We start from the raw sequence: 21,754 nt of genomic DNA, 5'->3' as shown, positions 1-21,754 counted from the left end.
GGCCAGCATGTAGCCGTATTAATTTCAGAATAAAAAATGCTCCTATCATAGCACAAAAAGAAAAATATATACTGGTGAGAGTTACATACGTAAAAGAAGGGAACTACCTTTTAGACTTATCAGGCGGCTTCAAAGACAGTTAAATCAAAACACCTTAGCATATTCGCGCCTTTTTACATGTCTGTATAGGTACCCTTGTCATGCAATATAATGCATCGTGTGAAGTAAAGTAACATGACCCATGGCGTCATATTGTATAACATGACATGTGAGATCATATCATCCTACGTGACACTTTTTATGTCATGCAATATGACACAATGTGCCATTAAAGTTTAGAATACATTCATCCCCATCTGGGATACTTCCTATTATAGATGTCTCCAAAATCTCGGATAGTTCCTATAGTAGATGCACGCCACCCACTAGATGTACATAAATTTGTGTTTATTTGTTCATACTCTCCTCACTATACGTGTAATAGGGGGTGTGTTCGTTCCTCGGGAAAAAATCAGCCTCCCCCTCACACCCAGAAATCAAAAAATTATTTTAGCGTGCCACCAGGAATAAAACCATCCCCAGAAACTTTATCCCACCAGAAAAACGTTTTCAACTACTACATGGACGCTCCCTCCATGAACCACTGACCTGCCATGAGTGCCTCAGCGATACCGATAATCGTAACGTATGTACAACCACAATGGAGGGGTGTCTATTGAGAGACCAGACAAATGTGTGTTTCCTGAAGAGGGGCAGGGGCAGGGGCAACACTCTGGATGGTTGACTGATCTGGCCTTGCAACATAAAACCAAAACGGTCTTGCTGTGATGTTACTGTCAACAGTTGAGAGCAAGGGGAAACTACAGCTGTAATTTTTCCCAAGGATATGCAGCTATATTGCGTATTTAAATGATGATGACGTCGTTTTGGATAAAATATTTCGGAGGTGGGGCTACTCAGGAGATAGTCGTTATACAAGAAACAAAACTGACATTTTATGGATCGGAACGTGGAATGTTAGATCTTTTAATCGGCAAGGTGAGTTAGAAAATTTAGAATGAGAAATAGATAGGTTGAAGTAAGATATAGCGGGACTTAGCAAAGTTCGGTGACAGGTCATCGATAAAAATTTAAATGCTGCATCAAATAGTATATTATTTTGTACTGGGCTGCGCATGATTCTAGTTTGGTACATGTAATAGTTTGCATGTCCAAAGGTTTGCCGATGATTTTAAGACACTGGTGCATAAATCCTTTAACGTATAAACAACTAAACAATAATCAACTGTTATAACTGGTTTTTTATCACATCCAAATGCATTGCTGAAAATACAACGCATTTTTACGAACACAGTTCCATGTGTAGACGCATGATTTTTCGCACGTGATACCCGAAAGATGAAATGGTTCAAATGGCTCTGAGCACTATGGGACTTAAAAGCTGAGGTCATCAATCCCCTAGAACTTAGAACTACTTAAACCTAACTAACCTAAGGACATCACATACATCCATGTACGAGGCAGGATTAGAACCTGCGACCGTAGCAGTCGCGCCGATCGATGAAAGACTTTTGCAAACGCTTCTGGTAATTACCGAAGAATATTTTTTTATTGTCATATATTTTACTTTAAACAACATCAGCATGTGTGATTTGCATAAAACCTGATTTTGCGTGCAACATTAGACCACTATATGGTGGAAACGGACGAAGCTTTCACAAAAAAGCAGAACGACCATTAATTACATGTATTTGTCTACCTTCTTACAAAATTTGAACCAATTCCCACAAGTCTGAAACACAGAGGTGGCGCGCTTCAAAAATAGCCCAGATAAACGTGTTTCTTGCACTTAAAATCCAAACAAAGCACTTTTTTTTCAAACTATTAAAACTTACCTTAGCCCAAGGTCTGATACACCGGTGGACCAAATCCGACCATAAGTCAGTAAGGGTGACTTATTTTCGAGCTAGGGTGCCTGATTTTGCACACAAAATCCAAACGGTGCGCATAGAAATGGTGCTATTTGCTAAGAATAATTTCAGCCCAATTAAAATCTTTTGCAAGATGAATTAAACAATTCGTCCAATTTCGGTGGGCGCCATTTCCGTTTCATCGTTCAAACCTTGCTTAGTATATTGTATCACAGCTACAGTAAGACAGATGTTTAAAAGGCTACACAAACTGCCGCTGGTTCAGGATAAACCCCAAAATTTTTAAGCCATGATCCTAGCTCAAGTAGGAACAGAGCACAAAGACGGCCCTCCCTCTATCCACCCCTCCCCCAAACAGGGATTCTGCTCGCAGCCTTTTCATACGTATTTGATACAGAGCCTGCGCGCTGTAACTATTACTTGTTATTTTATTTACCTATGTATTTTTGTATACAGGGAGGTCAGAAGCAGTCTGGAGAGCCTGTAAGGGCGTTGCTGGGTAGGTTGCACTGAGAAATAATTCTTACGAAAAAAATTCGTTACGTCGTGCCTTTCCCGAGTTTGTTAGCATTGAAGTTAACCAGTCAGGTCGTAGAGCACGAATTCAAGTGGTCCGCCAGATACAGTTAGTGACACTTGTTCTCTCACTGTAGATGATTGCACATGGTTCTGGTTCGATCCTTACTACCGCCCCACGTCCAATTTGTGTAACGCTCTCTTGTTAGTTTTTAGGAAAACAAACGGAGAACCCTTTTGTAGACACCGGCTATGCCGGTCTACTTGAAATTGCTTGTGTAACTGCCTGGTTGACTAACTTCAGTGCTAATTAACTTCTAAGCGACCCAATAATCCAATTTCTTCACTTAAGAATTATTTCTTACTACGACCTACTTCGCAACACGCAAGATTTCTAGGCTGTTTATGATTACCCTGTGTATGTGTTTTATGTTTGTCCTGTTGTTGTTGTTGTTGATGATGATGATGATGATGATGATGATGTTTTGTTTGTGGGGTGCTCAACTGCGCCAACATCAGCGCTCGTACCAAGTCCCAATTTTAACAAAGTCCGATCTATCCACTGTTACGAATGATGATGATGATGGTGAAATGATGAGGGCAACACAAATACCCAGTCTCCGGGCAGAGAAAATCCCCAACCCGGCAGGAAATTTAACTCGGGACCCAGAGATCAGGAGGCAGCAATGCTAATCACTAGACCACGAGCTTCGGACTTGCCCTGTTCACATTTTAAACATCATAATGTTTATCGTGAATTTAATCTTTTAAATAGGTAACTAACTTAACTAAAACGAAACTAGCAGGAAGGTATGGTGTACTGGCTTCTGGCCCCCTAGCGAGACACTGGTTCTGATTGGTATGCTTGTACATCGGGTATTAATGTCCAGCACTTAATCTGCTAACGGTTTGCTACAATAGGCCATTTATCCACTGTTACATATCGCAATAGTCGACAAAGAAGTTTTCAACGTCACATTGGTGCCCAAAGCAATAGACTTTGACCTTGGTGTTTCCCCGAATCGAAGTACTCCCTTGAATCGGTTGCACGTGAAAATCTCACTGCTAAGACGACCTAGGAGATGCAATGGTCCAAACACAGTGTACATGGTAGCTGGCCATTCTCAAATGCTCCGACATCGCGTGTCTTGCCCATGTTGCACTCGGCTATCATTCTGAGTGCCAGTACAAGATCCGACGGCATAGTAACCAAGTGGTATGGCGAGACGAGCGCTTTCTCCATGAGCAGCTAAGGAGGACATTACGGTCTCGGAAATTCAGTTCGACGTGAGACTTCGCTGGTTAGGAGTATACCTGAAGGGCGTCCACCCATATTAAGTTGTATAGCGCACTAGCCGGAAGATTCCGAGAAAAATAGCTCTGAAGTTTTACGCGCAGCTGTTATATGGGTCACTTTGTACGCTCTGGCAGCTCATCGAATTTGCTGCACCCGTAGTGGATTCACTTACCGTTTGGGCCACTGAGATTCGATGCTTTGTTTTCATAATTATAACAACAAATATATTTAATGACCTAAAATAATATCAATTAAATGATAAATGATTTTATTTTAATTATGAAATGACCGTTACCGCTAATTAAAATAAAATGTGAATTACTATTATTATTTTCTTCTTAAAACGTTGAATAATTTCATGTATATTTTAATGTAGGTAAATTAAAGCTTTAATTACTACTGTAACAAAATTCTGGATAGCGTTCATTGATTTAAATTTACTTACAATATCGTCTTTATTGGTCAAGGTCGTATTTCACATACAAACACCCGAACAATTATCATATGAACATTGATAACCAAAAAATATTTTTACGTCTTGCGCAATTTATAAAGGATTATTGTTTACCTAAAAAAACTTCTCTTTAAAACGGACTGTTGGAAAACACACTGCGTTAACATTCATGAAAATTTCTCTCTTATCGGAAAGCCTGGAAGCGTACAAGGCGTACCGTATCAGTTCATTAAAAATTGCCGGTAGATGCACTATCGACTGAATTTTTGTACAGTCTCGACGGGAACTTATTTCCCTATTATTTTCAATTAGATAAGCGCAGTTTTGTATAAGCTTCATTAGAATTTTTACCTGTCTATAAAATAGACGTCACAAGTTTGAGCAAGTGGAGTACTTTTGGAAAAATCACTTTAATTGTTCTGTCGGTGATTTCTTGCCATTCTGAAAGATTTCAGCATGTAATTTAGGCTACGCGTGTCCTCCGAAAGAGTCAATAATGAATAGAAACTATTATTTCCTACATAAGACCTTAAACAATCGTTGAGAATGTAAGTATACAGCCCTGTCGTTAGCTTCCCAGGTGTCTAAGTAATATTTCAAGTTACGAACTTCATTTAAAAGTCGATACAATTTTGAAAAATACTTAAAATAAAATGAAATAAACCGTTACTTGACCCTGGGCTCAATTGCATGGCAAGCGAGTCTGCTACAGGCGGGGCCTTTCGCTGTGCTGTCAAAGACTGTAAACAGACCGGTGTGTGTGCCGCACTTAAAACTTTCGAGCGCTCTTGCTTGGAATCTTCTGGCTAGTGCGCTTTACAGCGTTTATAGGTTGACTACCTTGAGGTATGCTACTAGCCTGCAATGTCTCATTCCGAACTGAATGTCCGAGACCGCACGGTCTCTTAGTAAGCCTGATTCAGTTGCTCATGAGTATAAGCAACACAGGCGCATAATAATTATCCTTGGCAGTGACGGCTGCGTGGAAAACGGTTTGGGAAGTAGCTGAACAACTGTAACAGATATCACTACAGTTACAAATGCTTCATTAAAATTTAATCGTGTAATGGTTTAATCTCGTATAATGTAGAAACTTTGCTTGGTGCTTGGGTTTATCGGTGGCGCACGGGAAACGGAGGGTTTTTCCTCTGCGAATGGGAATAGTTCCCTGCTTCTGTTCGTTGTTCCGGCCAAACATTTTTATCTGATGAAAGACAGGAGACGTTTAAGTCGCGAAGAGCATTATGTGGTTTAAGTTACAACGATACATTTGAACGAAACGTTCTCCCGGAAGGGTTCTTAAATTAAACTGAAAAATGAATCGCGTGAAATAATTTTGTTTGGCGTGCCGTCTGAGGTAATTGCAAGTGCCGAGGGGAATCCCGTGACGGATGGTGCAATTACAGCCAAACAGACTGCGATTAACAACGCCGAATAATACTGCAGCGCTTGCTGCGGCTGCGCACCGGTGCTTTGTTAGGAACGTCCCGCGCGCCTCGCGTGCCAGAAAGAGTTCTCTCTCTCAAATGCAGGTGGGACGCAACCTGGCGAGCTGTTCACCGAAATCACTGCGCTTCCTAAGAGTCATCGTCGATGGCTGCTCGGCCGGGAAAAATTACGTTGCATCCACTTGCGGATGATTCTGCTTCTTGCCATTATATTGTACCACTGCGTTCCATACAACCTTGGACGAGAGTTGCATCTTTAGAAGTGATTTATAGACATGCTGAAAAACGTCTGTAGCAATGGCGTAATGGTATGGCGTTTACTGGATAGTGATGCGGCACCCTGTCCAAGGGGTGTGTCAGACGAGTAAAGCGGTCATTGCACAAATTCTGAAGACAAGAAGAAGCTGCATTAGCTAGGAAACTAAAAGGATTTTGGATAATTTATCGTTTTTAACTAAAGGGAACCTTCATAAATTGCTCTATTTTCGTGGGTATGTTTTTACTTTACTGAAAACAACATGCAGATATATTTTGAGCTGTGGATACGTGTGGACTGAAATACTACTTTGAAGCTGATCACCACTAATATAACATATGCGGTTAGCACACAAATTGACAGCATCACTCTCTTTCCCGTTTTTTTTTCGGATATCGGAAAAGACATTTTCCAGCGGGGAAGATGTTCAAATCTCTATTTAACTACTCACCAAATGCTGCCGAGCGAATCTAGTTTCATAGGATTTGTCACAGCGTAAGGACACATTTTACGATCGAAAAGTCGTCACAAGATATTACTCCACGATATGCTGTTCCTTAGCAAACGCAGAAATCATTGTTTTCTTTCGTTGGGTGGTACTGTACAGGGTGTTCGTGGATGAGTGGCCGATATTCGGAAATATGACAGTAACGAACATTCGAAGCATAACAAGTGTAGCAAACATGGGATCTAAAATGCATACTTGAGGAGCTATAAGCACTTGTCCGTCTTCTATTAAGCAAGTGCTCATAGCTCTTAAAATATGCATTTTAGAGCCCACATTTAACGAATGTTATAGCTTTTTTTGTCCATACTACATCCTCCCAAAATATGGAAGGCAAAGACCTTGCAGCAGAAGAGATTTGTTTCACACCATCGAAGATGAAGAAGTGAGCATAGATGGTAAGGTATGAAATTCAGATCCCAGGTTTACTAGGTTTTTTACCTCAAATGATCATTCCTGTCATATCTCTGAATGTCGGTCACTACTCCTGGGACGCCCTGTGTACGCTCACTGATGTAAAAAGTCAAGAACATGAAAGACGTGATATAATGTCTACATAAAACTAGCAGGGAAGTTAATGATTACTATTGGAAAGATCTGTAACGATGGGAACTTGCACCATCATCTTGTAGACTCAATATCAGATCTCTAGGTTCCTCTTCATGAGATATTAAATTCTTTGTTTGTGAATCATCCATAAGACATCAACTGAATAAATGTCACTCATGTTCACTCAAACTACCACACTGTAACGTGCGAATTCTTTGTAGCTACTCCAGATAATACCACTACAAAAACTGTAAGGTTATCTTGCAATAGCCCAACACTTTCGTTCCTTACTTGCCAAATTACTTGCTCTAAGCCGTGTGCTCCGAACACTAACTCTATACCTCTATTCCTTTTCAGCTCCCATTGCGACCAAGACTCTACTAGGAGTTGGTTATAAAGCCACTAAACATAGTCTATCTGCGAAGTCACAGCAGAATTTAATGCTTCTTTTGTAGCGATTGTTTGGTTGGTGGTCGGGGTCGCGCGTTTTCCTGATGCAAAAAAGGAGATCACGGTTCTCCTACGTCGCGCAGTTATGTGTACAAGGCGTAAAAAAACGAGTCAAACACTGTTTCACTTGTCATTCAGAAGTAGCGTATCCAGAGTAACTGTGAACAGATGTGCTGTCTTCGTGAAATCGTTCTGATTCCATGCGGAAATAAATGTGTCGCCATCACTGGCTGAAATATCTAATTCATATATTAGAGGAACAACACACAGAGTATCTACTTTTGGCCAATCACGTGAATTAAAGATGAGATGAAATCACGCATCTAGCTGAAAATTATTGCCTTACATTATTCAACCGCAGACAACAATTATTCAGAACTCTAAGTTCATTCATCTGCCACTATTGCTACCGATAATAGTTCTAGCAGATTTAATAGACGCTGTATATTTTTGTTCCGGTAGAGTATAACACCGTTCTCCGCCATAATTATCAGAGGAGAACAATAGGATTCTTCTTGAAATGTCGAGATCGGTCAGCTATGAAAGCTTCCTGCTGCGGTGGTCCGTCCTCGGACACGGTTCATTAAATCAGGGGCCCGCTCCCGTCCACAGTAACAGGTTACAGTTGGCCTGCCAGCCAGTAATTTATCGAGCTCCGCCTGGGAAAATTTCCCAGTGGATGGCGCTGCTACAGAGCCCGCTACTCCAAAACGCGCCGATGATGGTTCCACAGAATGGGACAGAAACGTTATAGCTTGCGTATGAGATCGACATACTTCCATAAAGTGATGATGACTCTTCGGATGCAGTGAACTGAGTAAATGAGTCATTCAAGCTGACTGAAGAACAAATGTAGAAAATCCCAAGAACAGGAAGAACCACTGAACAATGTGACTCCATAAGCAGTCTTCAAACATCCATGTGTCCAGTTTTAAACAAATATAGAATTACAATTGTTAAATGTTGGAATGTGCAGTTCTTCACGAAAGAATTTCATTTACCAAACATATTGCAAACACAGCGTTTGTATAGATATATGTTAATTATTATAGAGAGTTTTTATCTGGATACGTTATTTTATTGAACTGTATGAAGGGACAATAGATCTGAACTCGGTGTGAAATAATTTTCCATTATTACTCGAGGAGACTCCTATGGCTACAATGTGAGGTGTGTTCTTTCAGTGTATCCTATTATTGGGGTCTCTTTTCATCTAAATCTACGTTACGTGCAACAAGAGTCCGAAGACCTGTTCATGTCCCTCGAACATGAAGACGTTCCTTGACACACAGTTTCACTCTCGTGTGTGTGAATGGATGAAATATGAAGAGTACACACTGCATTGGCTTCTTACTTAGTTTGCATTTATCGCGAATCTCTTGCCCAACGTAAAGTCCCGAGCGACTGGAAAAATTGCGCAGGTGACGCCTGTATTTAATAAGGATAGAAGGACGTATCCTCAAAATTACAGACCAATATCCTTAACATCGGTTTGTTGCCGGATTCTCGAACATATTCTCAGTTCGAATATAATAATATTTCCTTGAGACAGAGAAGTTGCTATCCATGCATCAGCACGCCTTTAGAAAGCATCGCTCCTGCGAAACGCAACTCGCTCTCTTTTCACATGATATCTTGCGAACCTAGGATGAAGGGTATCACACGGATACCATATTCCTTGAATTCTGGAAAGCATTTGACTCGATGCTCCACTGTAGACTCCTAACTAAGGTACGAGCATATGGGATTGGTTTCCAAATATGTGAGTGGCTCGAAGACTACTTCAGTAATAGAACCCAGTACGTTGTCCTCGATGGTGAGTGTTCATCGGAGGTGAGGGTATCATCTGGAGTGCCCCAGGGAAGTGTGGGAGGTCCGCTGTTGTTTTCTGTCTACATAAGTGATCTTTTGGATAGGGTGGATAGTAATATGCTGCTGTTTGCTGATGATGCTGTGGTGTACGGGAAGGTGTCGTCGTTGAGTGTCTGTAGGAGGATACAAGATGGCTTGGACAGGATTTGTTACTGGTGTAGAGAATGTCAGCTAACTCTAAATATAGATAAATGTAAATTAATGCAGATGAATAGGAAAAGAATCTCGTAATGTTTCAGTACTCCATTAGTAGTGTAGCGCTTGACACAGTCACGTCGATTAAATATTTGGGCGTAACATTGCAGAGCGATATGAAGTGTGGCAAGCATGTAATGGCAGTTGTGGGGAAGGTGGATAGCCGTCTTTGGTTCATTGTTCATTGGTAGAATTTTGGGAAGATGTGGTTCATCTGTAAAGGAGACCGCTTACAAACCACTAGTACGACCTATTCTTAAGCACTGCTCGAGCGTTTGGGATCCCTATTAGGTCGGATTGAGGGAGGACATAGAAGCAATTCAGAGGCGGGCTGCTAGATTTGTTACTGGTAGGTTTGATCATCACGCGAATGTTACGGAAATGCTTCAGGAACTCGGGTGGGAGTCTCTGGAGGAAGGAGGCGTTCTTTTCGTGAGTCGCTTCTGAGGAAATTTAGAGAACCAGCATTTGAGGGTGACTGCAATACAATTTTACTGCCGCCAACTTATATTTCGCGGAAAGACCACAAAGATAAGATAAGAGAGATTAGGGCTCGTCAGAGGCACATGGGCAGTAATTTTTCCCTCGTTTTGTTTGGGAGTGGAACAGGGAGAGAAGATGCTAGTTGTGGTACGAGGTACCCTCCGCCACGCACCGTATGGAGGATTGCGGAGTATGTATGTAGATGTAGAAAAATCATAAACAGGCCTCATAGATCTACTGCGAGAAGAATGAAATAGTAGATTCTTGTCAGAGAAAAGAAGTTTGGAAAAATTAATGTGAAGAGCAGAAAATTTCACAGATGAAATCAGATATCAGATGCACTCCGGACACACTCCGGAAAGTATGCTGAAAAGTATTATCTCTCATTATAGCTACAGTGCAATAAAAGCAGCCATTGGCTCTACTAGGTACGTGAACTAAACTGATAATGGAGTATACCTATTGTATTGGAACTACATAGGTATTCAGTTTATTCGAGTGAAGGGAATGGAATTTCCCATCTCTGTGATTAGCTAATTTGCGGCTGGTCCCGGCGGAGGTTCGAGTCCTCCCTCGGGCATGGGTGTGTGTGTTTGTGCTTAGGATAATTGAGGTTAAGTAGTGTGTAAGCTTAGGGGCTGATGACCTTAGCAGTTAAGTCCGATAAGATTTCATACACATTTGAACATTTTGGTTAGCTAATTGCGTGTAATGCTAGCCATTGTTTGGATCGAAGCTTAAAAGTCGCAGCTTGAGATAAACTGATGAGTTAGAAAGTGTAACAACAGGAATGTGGACTTGTTTTTGAAGAATATCAGTTCACGATCTTCCTCGAGTAAATACAGCTAGACGATGTTACCTCTAGCTAACACTCCGTATGAAAGTGCGTCAGAAAGTACCTGAACCACAGTGAGCCAAAAACCATCTGCAGAACGTAGTAGACAGTATTATATCTACATACTTGTCTTCAACAAAACTGCTGCAGAGCATGTGGACATTTATTGAGTTGCCCTCTAACAACAAGATGAGCGATTCCATCCTTCCACCGGGACTGAGTAAAAGGAAGTCTGAGGTTGGAGCATCCGATAGGAACTTCGGTTCTTTTCTCTCTTACGAGTAGTGAATTAGTATTGAACTCTCCATCCAACCTATTTACATTTAGAGAAAGCAAATAACGCAATATAATGTGCAGTCAAACATTGCAGTTAGAAGTGAGCGTCAACTAACACAGTAGAAGTTCGCAAGTAATAACACAAGATCCAGATCCAACGATCTTCTTTCTGGAGTATGCTACTCCGGACGGTGGTTCTTTCCTTCTTATGGATAATAATGCTTCTGCTAGCAGCCAAGAAGAAATCACTCAAATATTGTGACCAGCGTGCTGCCGCGAGTCTGTCATATTGTTCGGATCTGGAGCTATCTTTTCAGAGATACTGCAGCTAAAAGAGTGTCATCAACGCGTACTTGGTGGCTGTTGGCGGCAGAATAAACGTTCTGCAGTAAACCACAGATGTAAGTTCTCTAAATATTGTGAGAAGTATTTCGCGAAAATAACATCGTCTTCCCTCTAGAGTTTCCCATGTGAGCCCCCGAAACATAATAGAAACATTAGTGAGTTGAATGAATCTATCGAGTCTACTGGTAATAAATCTAGCCGCACATTCCCGAATTGCTTTGGTAACTCCTTAAATTAGACATGGCGGCAATTGTCTAGTATTGTTTTGTGTGGAACTGGGGGTCTAGAAACGACGGAGAGGCTTCGTCCCCGCCGTAGCCGTCAGTGGTTCATATCCCCACAACAGGCTACAGCAGTCCACCCTCACCCCACCACCTCCCCATACCGAACCCAGGGTTATTGTGCGGTTCGGCCCCAAGTGGACGCCCCCCCCCCCCCCCCTCCCCCTGGGAAACGTCTCAAAAACCAAACGAGATAAACTCCAATGTTTGCGTGGTAGAGTAATTATGGTGTACGCGTAAGTGGAGAAAGTGTTTGGGCAGCAATCGCCGACGTATTGTAACTGAGGCGGAATAAGGGGAACCAGCCCGCACTCGCCGAGGCAGATGGAAGACTGCCTTAAGAACCATCCACAGACTGGCCGGCACACCGGACCTCGACGCTAATCCGCCTGGTGGATTCGTGCCGGTGACCGGCACGCCTTCCCTCCCGGAAGGCAGTGCGTTAAACCACACGGCTAACCGGGCCGGCTGGTGGGGATTACAAACACTCGAGCAGTAAACAAGAATGGGTCGCACAAGTGCTCTATACGCAGTCTCCTTTGGAGACGCGCTACACTTTCCTAAAACTCTCCCAATAAACCGAAGTCTATCTAACAATGAAAGGCTTATGAATTACGTGTGGACTCTTCGTCAGCCACCATTCTGCGATAGGAAACACGTTCTTTCTATAAACCTGCGCGTTCGTGAGAGATATAACAGGGAAGCTGGCCTTTCTGTAGGTGTGCAACGACCCTGAAGTCACTTGAAGACTCCTCGAGGGGGAAAGCTTGTTGCTTACACACCGCAAGCCGTTATCCTGCGGGACAAGATCGTGAGAATGTTTAACGGGCTCGTGTAAGGAAAAGTTGGCATCCTGAGTCCCGGAATCAAGATGAAGAGAACTGCCCAGGCACATATAATTTAAATATTTATTAGGGATGCATTGTCGATGGCGATACCTAGCAACAGACCAAAACTGATTATACAATGGCCGTAGTATCGCTTACACAAGGTCTAAAATGGCAGTGCACTGGCGGAGCTGTCATTCATGTGAAAAGATTTCCGACGTGATTACGACCGCACGACGGAAATTAACAGACCTTGAACACGGAAAAGTAGTTGGAGCTGGACGCATGGGACGTTCCATTTCGGTAATCGTTAGGGAATTCAGTATTCCGATATTCACAGTGTCACAAATCTATCGAGAATACCAAATTTCAGGCATTACCTCTCAACACGGGCAACGCAGTGGCTGACGGCCTTCACTTAACGATCGGTAACAGCAGCGTTTGCGTAGAATTGTCAGTGCTAACAGACAAGCACCACTGCGGGATATAGCCGCAGAAATTAATGGCGGACGTACGACAAACGCATCCATTAGGGCAGCAGGGTGGAGTCTGGCAGTAGACAATCGACTCGAGTGCCTTTGTTAACAACACGACATCGTTAGCAATGTTTCCCCTGTACTCATGAGCATATTGGTTGGAAACTAGACGACAGCAAACGCGTGACCTGGTCAAGAGAGTCCCGATTTCAGTTAGTAAGTACTGATGACAGGGTTCGAGTGTGACACAGACCACACAAAAGCATAGACCCAAGTTGTCAACAAGGGACTATGCAAACTGTTTGTGGCTCCATAATGGTGTGGGCTGTGTTTATACGGAATGGACTGGGTCCTCTGGTCCAAGTGACGAAATGGTTATGTTCGACCACTTGGAGACCATCTCCAGCCATTCATGAATTTCATGTTCCCAAACATGTCACTGGGAACACGAAATCCATGAATGGCTGCAGTTGTTCGCGACTGGTTTAAAGAACATTCTGAACAATCCGGGCTAATAATTTGGCTACCCAGATCACTCGACGTCAATCTCATCGAACATATCGAGAGGTCATTTTCCTACACTGGCCACACTATCCCAATTGTGGGCGGCTATAGAGGCAGCATGGCTCAGTACCCCGAAGGGGACTTCCAACAAATTGTTGACCCCATTCCACACCGAGCTGCTGCATTACGCCGGGAAAATTGAGGTCCAACACGATGTTAGGAGATATCCCATGACTGTTACCACCTTAGCGTAAGTCATGTTTATAACAGTGCAACCTTGCTGACAGCTCGTTGCTTTAGTAGATACCGCACAATCCTTCTGAAATTGTATTTTAGGATTCGTGTAAAAGAGCCATATTTCGATTGTTTAAGTAAGTTAAATTCATCATCCCATGATTTGTTACCATGGACTGAGTAACTGTAAACCTAAAAATTATAAGGGAATATTAGATTTCATGGGGGACCTACTCAAATGGGCAGTTACAAAACCGTATCAGGTAATGATAATTGAGCTGTGGTTTAACACTGGTACCAATTAATCTATTATTTTGAAATGTAACTTCAATTCAACTAATACTGGAGGACAGTACGTCATACTTCATACAGGTAGATATAATACAGGTAGCTGAATTAATATTACGAAAATATTAACCATCACATTAAAGTCTTCACTAATTCGCAAATATTACAGGTTCGCATAGTATGAGAGCAGCTTTGGAATCAGCACAAAACTTATTTTGAGAAGATGCATTTTACACATAAATACGCAGGTGTTTTAAATTTCCTAAAAATTACGTTCATTTTATTTTGTTAGTATAGCAGATCCATTTGTGGAAAAAATATCAGAGTTAAGTATCGTTGCTCCCTCAGTATTACACATACCCAGTAGTTTAATATACAAAGGAAAATCTCTTTTAAGTTAAAACTAATACAAATTAAAATATTAACTGAATGTTCCCTCGGTACTTGGCAGAAAATTGTAATAATATTAAAAACGAAAATTATGTGGAATATTAGGAATTGCTTTACTTTTTAATATAAATAAATTAAAATGACGCTGCCATTCAGGCAGCGTAATTCCTCTACGAAATATATATTTGTTGTTGATGTGGTCTTCAGTCCTGAGACTGGTTTGATGCAGCTCTCCATGCTACTCTATCCTGTGCAAGCTTCTTCGTCTCCCAGTACCTACTACAACCTACATCCTTCTGAATCTGCTTAGTATATTCATCTCTTGGTCTCCTTCTACGATTTTTACCCTCCACGCTGCCCTCCAATACTAAATTGGTGATCCCTTGATGCCTCAGAACATGTCCTACCAACCGAACCCTTCTACTGGTCAAGTTGTGCCACAGACTTCTCTTCTCCCCAATCCTGTTCAATACTTCCTCATTAGTTATGTGATCTACCCATCTAATCTTCAGCATTCTTCTGTAGCACCACATTTCGAAAGCATCTATTCTCTTCTTGTCCAAACTATTTATCGTCCATGTTTCACTTCCATACATGGTTACACTCCATACAAATACTTTCAGATATGACTTCCTGACACATAAATCTATACTCGATGTTATCAAATTTCTCTTCTTCAGAAACGCTTTCCTTCTCATTGCCAGTCTACATTTCGTATCCTCTCTACTTCGACCATCATCAGTAATTTTGCTCCCCAAATAGCAATACTCATTTACTACTTTAAGCGTCTCATTTCCTAATCTAATTCCCGCAGCATAGCTCGATTTCATTCGACTACATTCCATTATTCCCGTTTTGCTTTTGTCGGTGTTCATCTTATATACTCCTCTCAAGACATTGTCCATTCCATTCAACTGCTCTTCCAAGTCCTTTGCCGTCTCTGACAGAATTACAATGTCATCGGCGAACCTCAAAGTTTTTGTTTCTTCTCCATGGATTTTAATACCTACTCCGAAATTTTCTTTTGTTTCCATTATTGCTTGGTCAATATACAGATTGAATAACATAGGGGAGAAGTTACAACCCTGTCTCACTCCCTTCCCAACCACTGCTTCCCTTTCATGTCCCTCGACTCTTATAACTGCCATCTGGTTTCTGTACAGATTGTGAATAGCCTTTCTCTCCCTGTATTTTACCCCTTCCACCTTCACAACTTGAAAGAGAGTATTCCAGTCAACATTGTCAAAAGCTTTCTCTAAGTCTACAAATGCTATAAACGTAGGTTTGCCTTCCCTTAATCTGTTTTCTAAGATAAGTCGTAGGGTCAGTATTGCCTCACGCGTTCCAACATTTCTACGGAATCCAAGCTGATCTTCCCCGAGGTCGGCTTCTACCAATTTTTCCATTCGTCTGTAAAGAATTCGTGATAGAATTTTGCAGCGGTAGCTTATTAAACTGAGAGTTCGATAATTTTCACATCTGTCAACACCTGCTTTCTTTGGGATTGAAATTATTATATTCTTCTTTAAGTCTGAGGGTATTTAGCCTGTTTCATAAATCTTGCTCACCAGATGGTATAGTCTTGTCAGGACTGGCTCTCCCAAGGCCGTCAGTAGTTCCAATGGAATGTTGCCTACTGCGGGGGCCTTGTTTCGAGTCAGGTGTTTCACTGCTCTGTCAAACTCTTCACGCAGTATCGTATCCCCCATTTCATCTTCATCTTCATCCTTTTCCTTTTCCATAATATTGTCCTCAAGTACATCGCCCTTGTATAGACCCTCTATATACTCCTTCCACTATTCTGCTTTCCCTTCTTTGCTTAGAACTGGGTTTCCATCTGAGCTCTTGATGTTCATAGAAGTGGTTCTCTTATCTCCCAAGGTCTCTTTAATTTTCCTGTAGGCAGTCTCTATCTTACCCCTAGTGAGATAAGCCTCTACATCCTTACATTTGTCCTCTAGCCATCCCTGCTTAGCCATTTTGCACTTCCTGTCGATCTCATTTTTGAGACGTTTGTATTCCTTTCTGCCTGCTTCATTTACTGCATTTTTTATATTTTCTCCTTTCATCAATTGAATTCAATATTTCTTCTGTTACCCAAGTATTCCTACTAGTCCTCGTGTTTTTAGCTACTTGATCCTCTGCTGCCTTCACTACTTCATCCCTCAGAGCTACCCATTCGTCTTCTACTGTATTTCTTTCCCTCATTCCTGTGAATTGTTCCCTTATGCTCTCCCTGAAACTCTGTACAACCTCTGGTTTAGTCAGTTTATCCAGGTCCCATCTCCTTAAATTCCCACCTTTTTGCAGTTTCTTCAGTTTTAATCTACAGGTCATAACCAATAGATTGTGGTCAGAGTCCACATCTGCCCCTGGAAATGTCTTACAATTTAAAACCTGGTTCCTAAATCTCTGTCTTATCATTATATAATCTATCTGAAACCTTTTAGTATCTCCAGGGTTCTTCCATGTATACAACGATATATATTTATACTTCGCTTTTGTGACATCATATTCGTTAAACTCGTGTGGGGAGGCATGTCTATAAATGGATTTTAGAGAGACGCCAAAAGACAAGAAATGAACTGTAGCTGGGCAGATCATGTAGACTTACTATACAACTTTTCTTCACGAAGTAGGTTGGCAGTGTCAGTAAAGCATGGCCAATGGTTGTTGCTACAGTGATGTTTTATTGTAAAGTCTGTTTACGAAAAAAACTGTTGCGGTATGAATACATGGTGCTAACTTATTGATGTTTACGTGGAACTTAGCACTAGTCCAAGAGAACCTTTGGACCAGACTCCAGGAATAGACTGCCGCCAATTTAATTCGTCACATGTTACTGATGAAATCCGTAAGTCGGATTTGTGGCATCAGTGAATTAATTTTTTTATCGACCCCAAGCAAATCAAAGTAACACTCGAGGAATCGTCTATTGGGTGAAACTGATATATCGACTGGCACTGGCAAGATGCGACAACAAAATTTCAGCACACTGGAAGAGAGAGGAGACCGGCATCAACATTGGTGAGCGGGGGAGTGGGGGTTGTGTGATGAGTGCCGGGTGAGTCATCTTGACGACTCTTTCGAGAGACTTCATGTTGAGACTTCGCCTCAAGTCTTCGTGCTCAGTACATGGTCTGAACTTGCCCTAGTTGCTCATCTGATACTGTGATGACAGCAGCCTACTCCCTGTTGTTCTGATTCACGTTCCAGTCGTTGCTGGATTTCATGCAAGTGTTCTCACGACCGTTTATTCTGAGACTAATGTTCCGTCTCTCCCCTGATCCTGCTTTTGTAATCTGGTTCCGATACTGATCCGAATTTTGATCCTGGGGCCAATGAGTCATCCTTATGGCAACTGTCATCTAGTTCGTATCCGATTCCTTAGATGCCCCATCTGTTATACGCCGGCGTACAGAACTCCATCCCTGTCGAAGAACCGACCCCTGGTAACACAACTACCTGAGGCGAACACGCCGGTTGTATGGCCCTCGCCAGTGGACGACGGAGTTAATCTTCTCGGCCTGCGCAAAGGGTACAGGCCAAACAATCACCGACAGCTGACAATCATCCACGAGACACTACACGCTCACAGAAAGGAAGGGCAAAACAGCAGCATAAGATACTAGCCGCCTAAGCTCATTACCCGCCGACACCAATTCTGCACTGCCAATAGCCGCTTCAAGGCTTTGGTGAAAATCAGCTGACAAACCAGTTTTTCAGAGAACTCATTTGTGCAATTTCTGCCCAGTCTAACAGCCCTGATCCCCTAAATTTCATTATGTTTCTTTTTTTAGTTGTTTTAATAAATAGTTTTGACATTAAAATCTGCGTTCACCTCTCAGTCAGTCCGATGCTTTTGCACGCTTGTATCGAATACGTGGCTTCCGGTTCCATTAATTGTTATCAAGCCTAGCCCACAAGAAACAAGAAATAAATTAATTTTTCCCTACAGCTCCACTAAAAATTCACAGTATCCACATGTTAGCGTTCGATGCGGGCTCGATGTTACGCAAGTTACAATACTTTTTGCGGCCAAAGTACGGTTCAGTATCACACAAGTAAAACATTATTTTGTGCCTAGCGTTGCTACCTTATTGTAGGCAACTGCATAATCTTTAAAACAGCCTCATGGAGCATCGGACGATGTCCACTAGATCATTTAAAGTACATACTGTAGAAAGTAACGGACGTATCACACTTCCTTAGGCTGCTCCTGAAACAACCTTTACATCTGTCGATTTTCTTCTGTCGGGAAAAAAAATCAAAAAAATGGCTTTGAGCACTATGGGACTTAATTTCGGAGGTCATCAGTCCCCTAGAACTTACAACTACTTAAACCTAACTAACCTAAGGATATCACACACACCCATGCCCGAGGCAGGATTCGAACCTGCAACCGTAGCTGTCGCGCGGTTCCAGACTGTAGCGCCTAGAACCGCTCGGCCACCCCTGCCGGCAAAAAAATCATATTGAGGCATGGGAAGAGTAGGAAGTCGGCCATCGTTGTGTTGTACACCACGGTGACGTACTTGGTATGTTGAATCTCTATCGTAAGACACAAATCACCGAATTTCTACCTCGCATTCATATTCTGCGCTCAGAAATACCATCTGATGTCTGCTATTCATGGACATCATGTTCCCACACATGTGACTGGGCGTCAATTGTTCGTGGATGGTTTGAAGAACATAGTGGACAGTTCGAGCGAATAATTTGGCCACACAGATCGCCCGACATGAATCCCATCGAACATTTATAGGAGATGATTGAGAGGTCACTTCGTGCGCAAATCCTACACCGCTAACACTTTAGCAACTATGGACGGCTATAGAGGCTGCATGGCTCAATATTTCCGCAGGTGACTTCCAAGGAATTGTTGAGTCCATACCAAATCGAGTTGCAGCATTAGCTGGGCAAAAGGTCGTCGGACACGATATTAGGAGTTCTCCCATTACTCTTGCCACCTCAGTGTACATGTACCGTAAACTGTCTCGCACCACATCGTTTCGATAAAAGAATGGTTCAACTTATCTGCGGAATATTTAAATGACTAATTAAGGAAGTGAAGGAATCATGAACAGGAACAGAAAAGAGCTAAATTCGAATTTTCTGACACAATGGTTTTACCAAGTCCAATCCTTATTATGCTAGGCAATACAGAGAGATAATAGAAATTCAGAAATACGAAAACGAATTTCACAGAAAAGAAAGGGGACTGACACTGAACAAGCTCCCCGCTACAAGTTCGATGACACACGTCGGCGAGATGTCGCGTTCGTATACTCTGCTAACATCACGTCCAGACCATTGCACGACTGTGTATAAACAGTTAGTTCGCTGATCTTGTTTAAGCATGAGACTACTATCTGAGTCTTTATAGCTTATGGTAATGACTTCATCGTTTGGAGACGAAACGCTATGTTCGGAAACATTCCTTGGATCACAAGCTAATGCCCTTAAAACCAAAATCACTTTCGGGATGTTAGTTGCTTAGTAGTAGGATGCACTATCGAATGTTAGTATTTCAGGTGTTGTGTATATAACCGCTCACACGTGGTGATGTGTTTGACAGGGCGCTGGGTGGTGCCGTGCGACGCCTGCGAGTCGCGCGCCTCTTGCGTATGGAGCGAGGCGCGCTGGCTGCCCTACGGCTGCGTGCACCGCGGACTCACGCTGCCGCAGCTCCGGCGCTGCCTCCACAACAAGAAGGTGCGCAAACCTCTTTCAAACTGCATTAACACTATTATGAGCTATTTGCTTTTCTCTTCATGATCCAGGGCTCGTGTGATTCCGGGTCTTCAGCCTTGTTGATGTTCCAATTTCACGCACAATATTTCTGAGAGCGACCCAGTCGTATTCTTCAGATGCTACGAGTTGTGTTGTTGCCGCGCGGGATTAGCCGAGCGGTCGAGGCGCTGCAGTCATCGACTGTGCGGCTGGTCCCGGCGGAGATTTGAGTCCTCCCTCGGTCATAGGTGTATGTGTGCGTCCTTAGGATAATTTAGATTAAGTAGTGAGTAAGCTTAGGGACTGATGACCCTAGCAGTTAAGTCCCATAAGATTTCACGCACATTTGAACATTTGAGCTCTGTCGTTACGTGTAATCCCTGCCTGGAACCCAGCCAGACTTTGACCTACTGTTGCTCTCGCGCCGCTATTTATTGCTGAGACCTTCTCACGACGCCCACTACGCCTTTCGATGTGAAGATGGTATCTGTTCTTTCGGACATGTCCGAAAGAACAGATACCAACGGTGACCATGCAGCTCTCTTAGAATGAAATAATAATTAAATGAAGACCCTAAGCTGTAGACAGGCGATGATATACATCAACGGGAACAGTTGATAATGATTCCCCGAGCAGGACTCGAACCGGGGATCTCCTGTTACATGGCATACACTCTATCCATCTGAGCCACCGTGGGCGCAGAAGACAGTGCGAGTGCAGGGATTTATCCCTTGCACGTTCCCCGTGACACCCACATTCCCAACGTAATGTCCATACACTACATTCGTAACGCCCCTGCCCATTACACTCATTACTCGCAGCAGACAATCTTACCGAGTTGCCGGCCGCTGTGGCCGAGCGGTTCTAGGCGCTTCAGGCCGGAACCGCGCTGCTGCTACGATCGCAGGTTCGAATCCTGCCTCGGGGATGGATGTGTGTGATGTCCTTAGGTTAGTTAGGTTTAAGTAATTCTAAGTCTAGGGGACTGATGACCTCAGATGTTAAGTCCCATAGTGCTTAGAGCCATTTGAACCATTTGAACAATCTTACCGAGTCCCATAAGAGTTCGGGAAATGCGTGTGCATACAGCACAGAAGAATAAGGTCAATGGCCGGTTAGCCTTAACTATATGAAGATGGTATCTACTCATTCGGACCAGTCCGAAAGAACAGATACCATCTTCATATAGTTAAGGCTGACCGGCCGTTGACCTTCTTCTTCTGTGCTGGATGCACACGCATAGCCCGAACTCTTACGGGACTCTGTAAGATTGTCTGCCGCGAGTAATGAGTGTAATGGGCAGGGCACTACGAATGCAGTGTGGGAACATTAAGTTTGGAATGTAGGTCTCACTGGGAGCGTGCAAGGTATAAATCCTTGCAGTCACACTGTCAGCTGTGCCCTCGGTGGCTCAGATGGATAAAGCGCCTGTCATGTAAGCAGGAGACCGCGGGTTCGAGTCCTGGTCGGAGCACACATTTTCAACTGTCACCGTTAATGTATATCAACGCCTGTCGACAGCTTAAGGTCTTCACTTAATTATCATCTCACGCCCTTTGATGTTCTTTTGTTTTACAGTACTGTCGCTTATGTTTATTGAAACACACAT

At 42.7% G+C, this 21,754-nt stretch overlaps 1 protein-coding gene across 1 annotated transcript in view; it reads left to right on the top strand.

Annotated features, from left to right (window-relative positions):
* The first annotated feature begins 19,977 nt into the window (after positions 1-19,977).
* Positions 19,978-21,754, top strand: part of LOC126298230 (cadherin-like and PC-esterase domain-containing protein 1) — a 99,094-nt gene continuing 97,317 nt past the window's right edge. The window contains exon 1 of the mRNA XM_049989536.1: positions 19,978-20,127. Coding sequence (XP_049845493.1) covers positions 19,978-20,127 — 150 coding nt within the window. The remainder of the gene's footprint in view (positions 20,128-21,754) is intronic.

Source organism: Schistocerca gregaria, chromosome X, assembly GCF_023897955.1.
Source record: "Schistocerca gregaria isolate iqSchGreg1 chromosome X, iqSchGreg1.2, whole genome shotgun sequence".
Taxonomy (NCBI): Eukaryota; Metazoa; Arthropoda; class Insecta; order Orthoptera; family Acrididae; genus Schistocerca; species Schistocerca gregaria.
The sequence above is the reverse complement of the archived record's forward strand: the minus strand, read 5'-3'. Positions and strand labels throughout refer to the sequence as shown.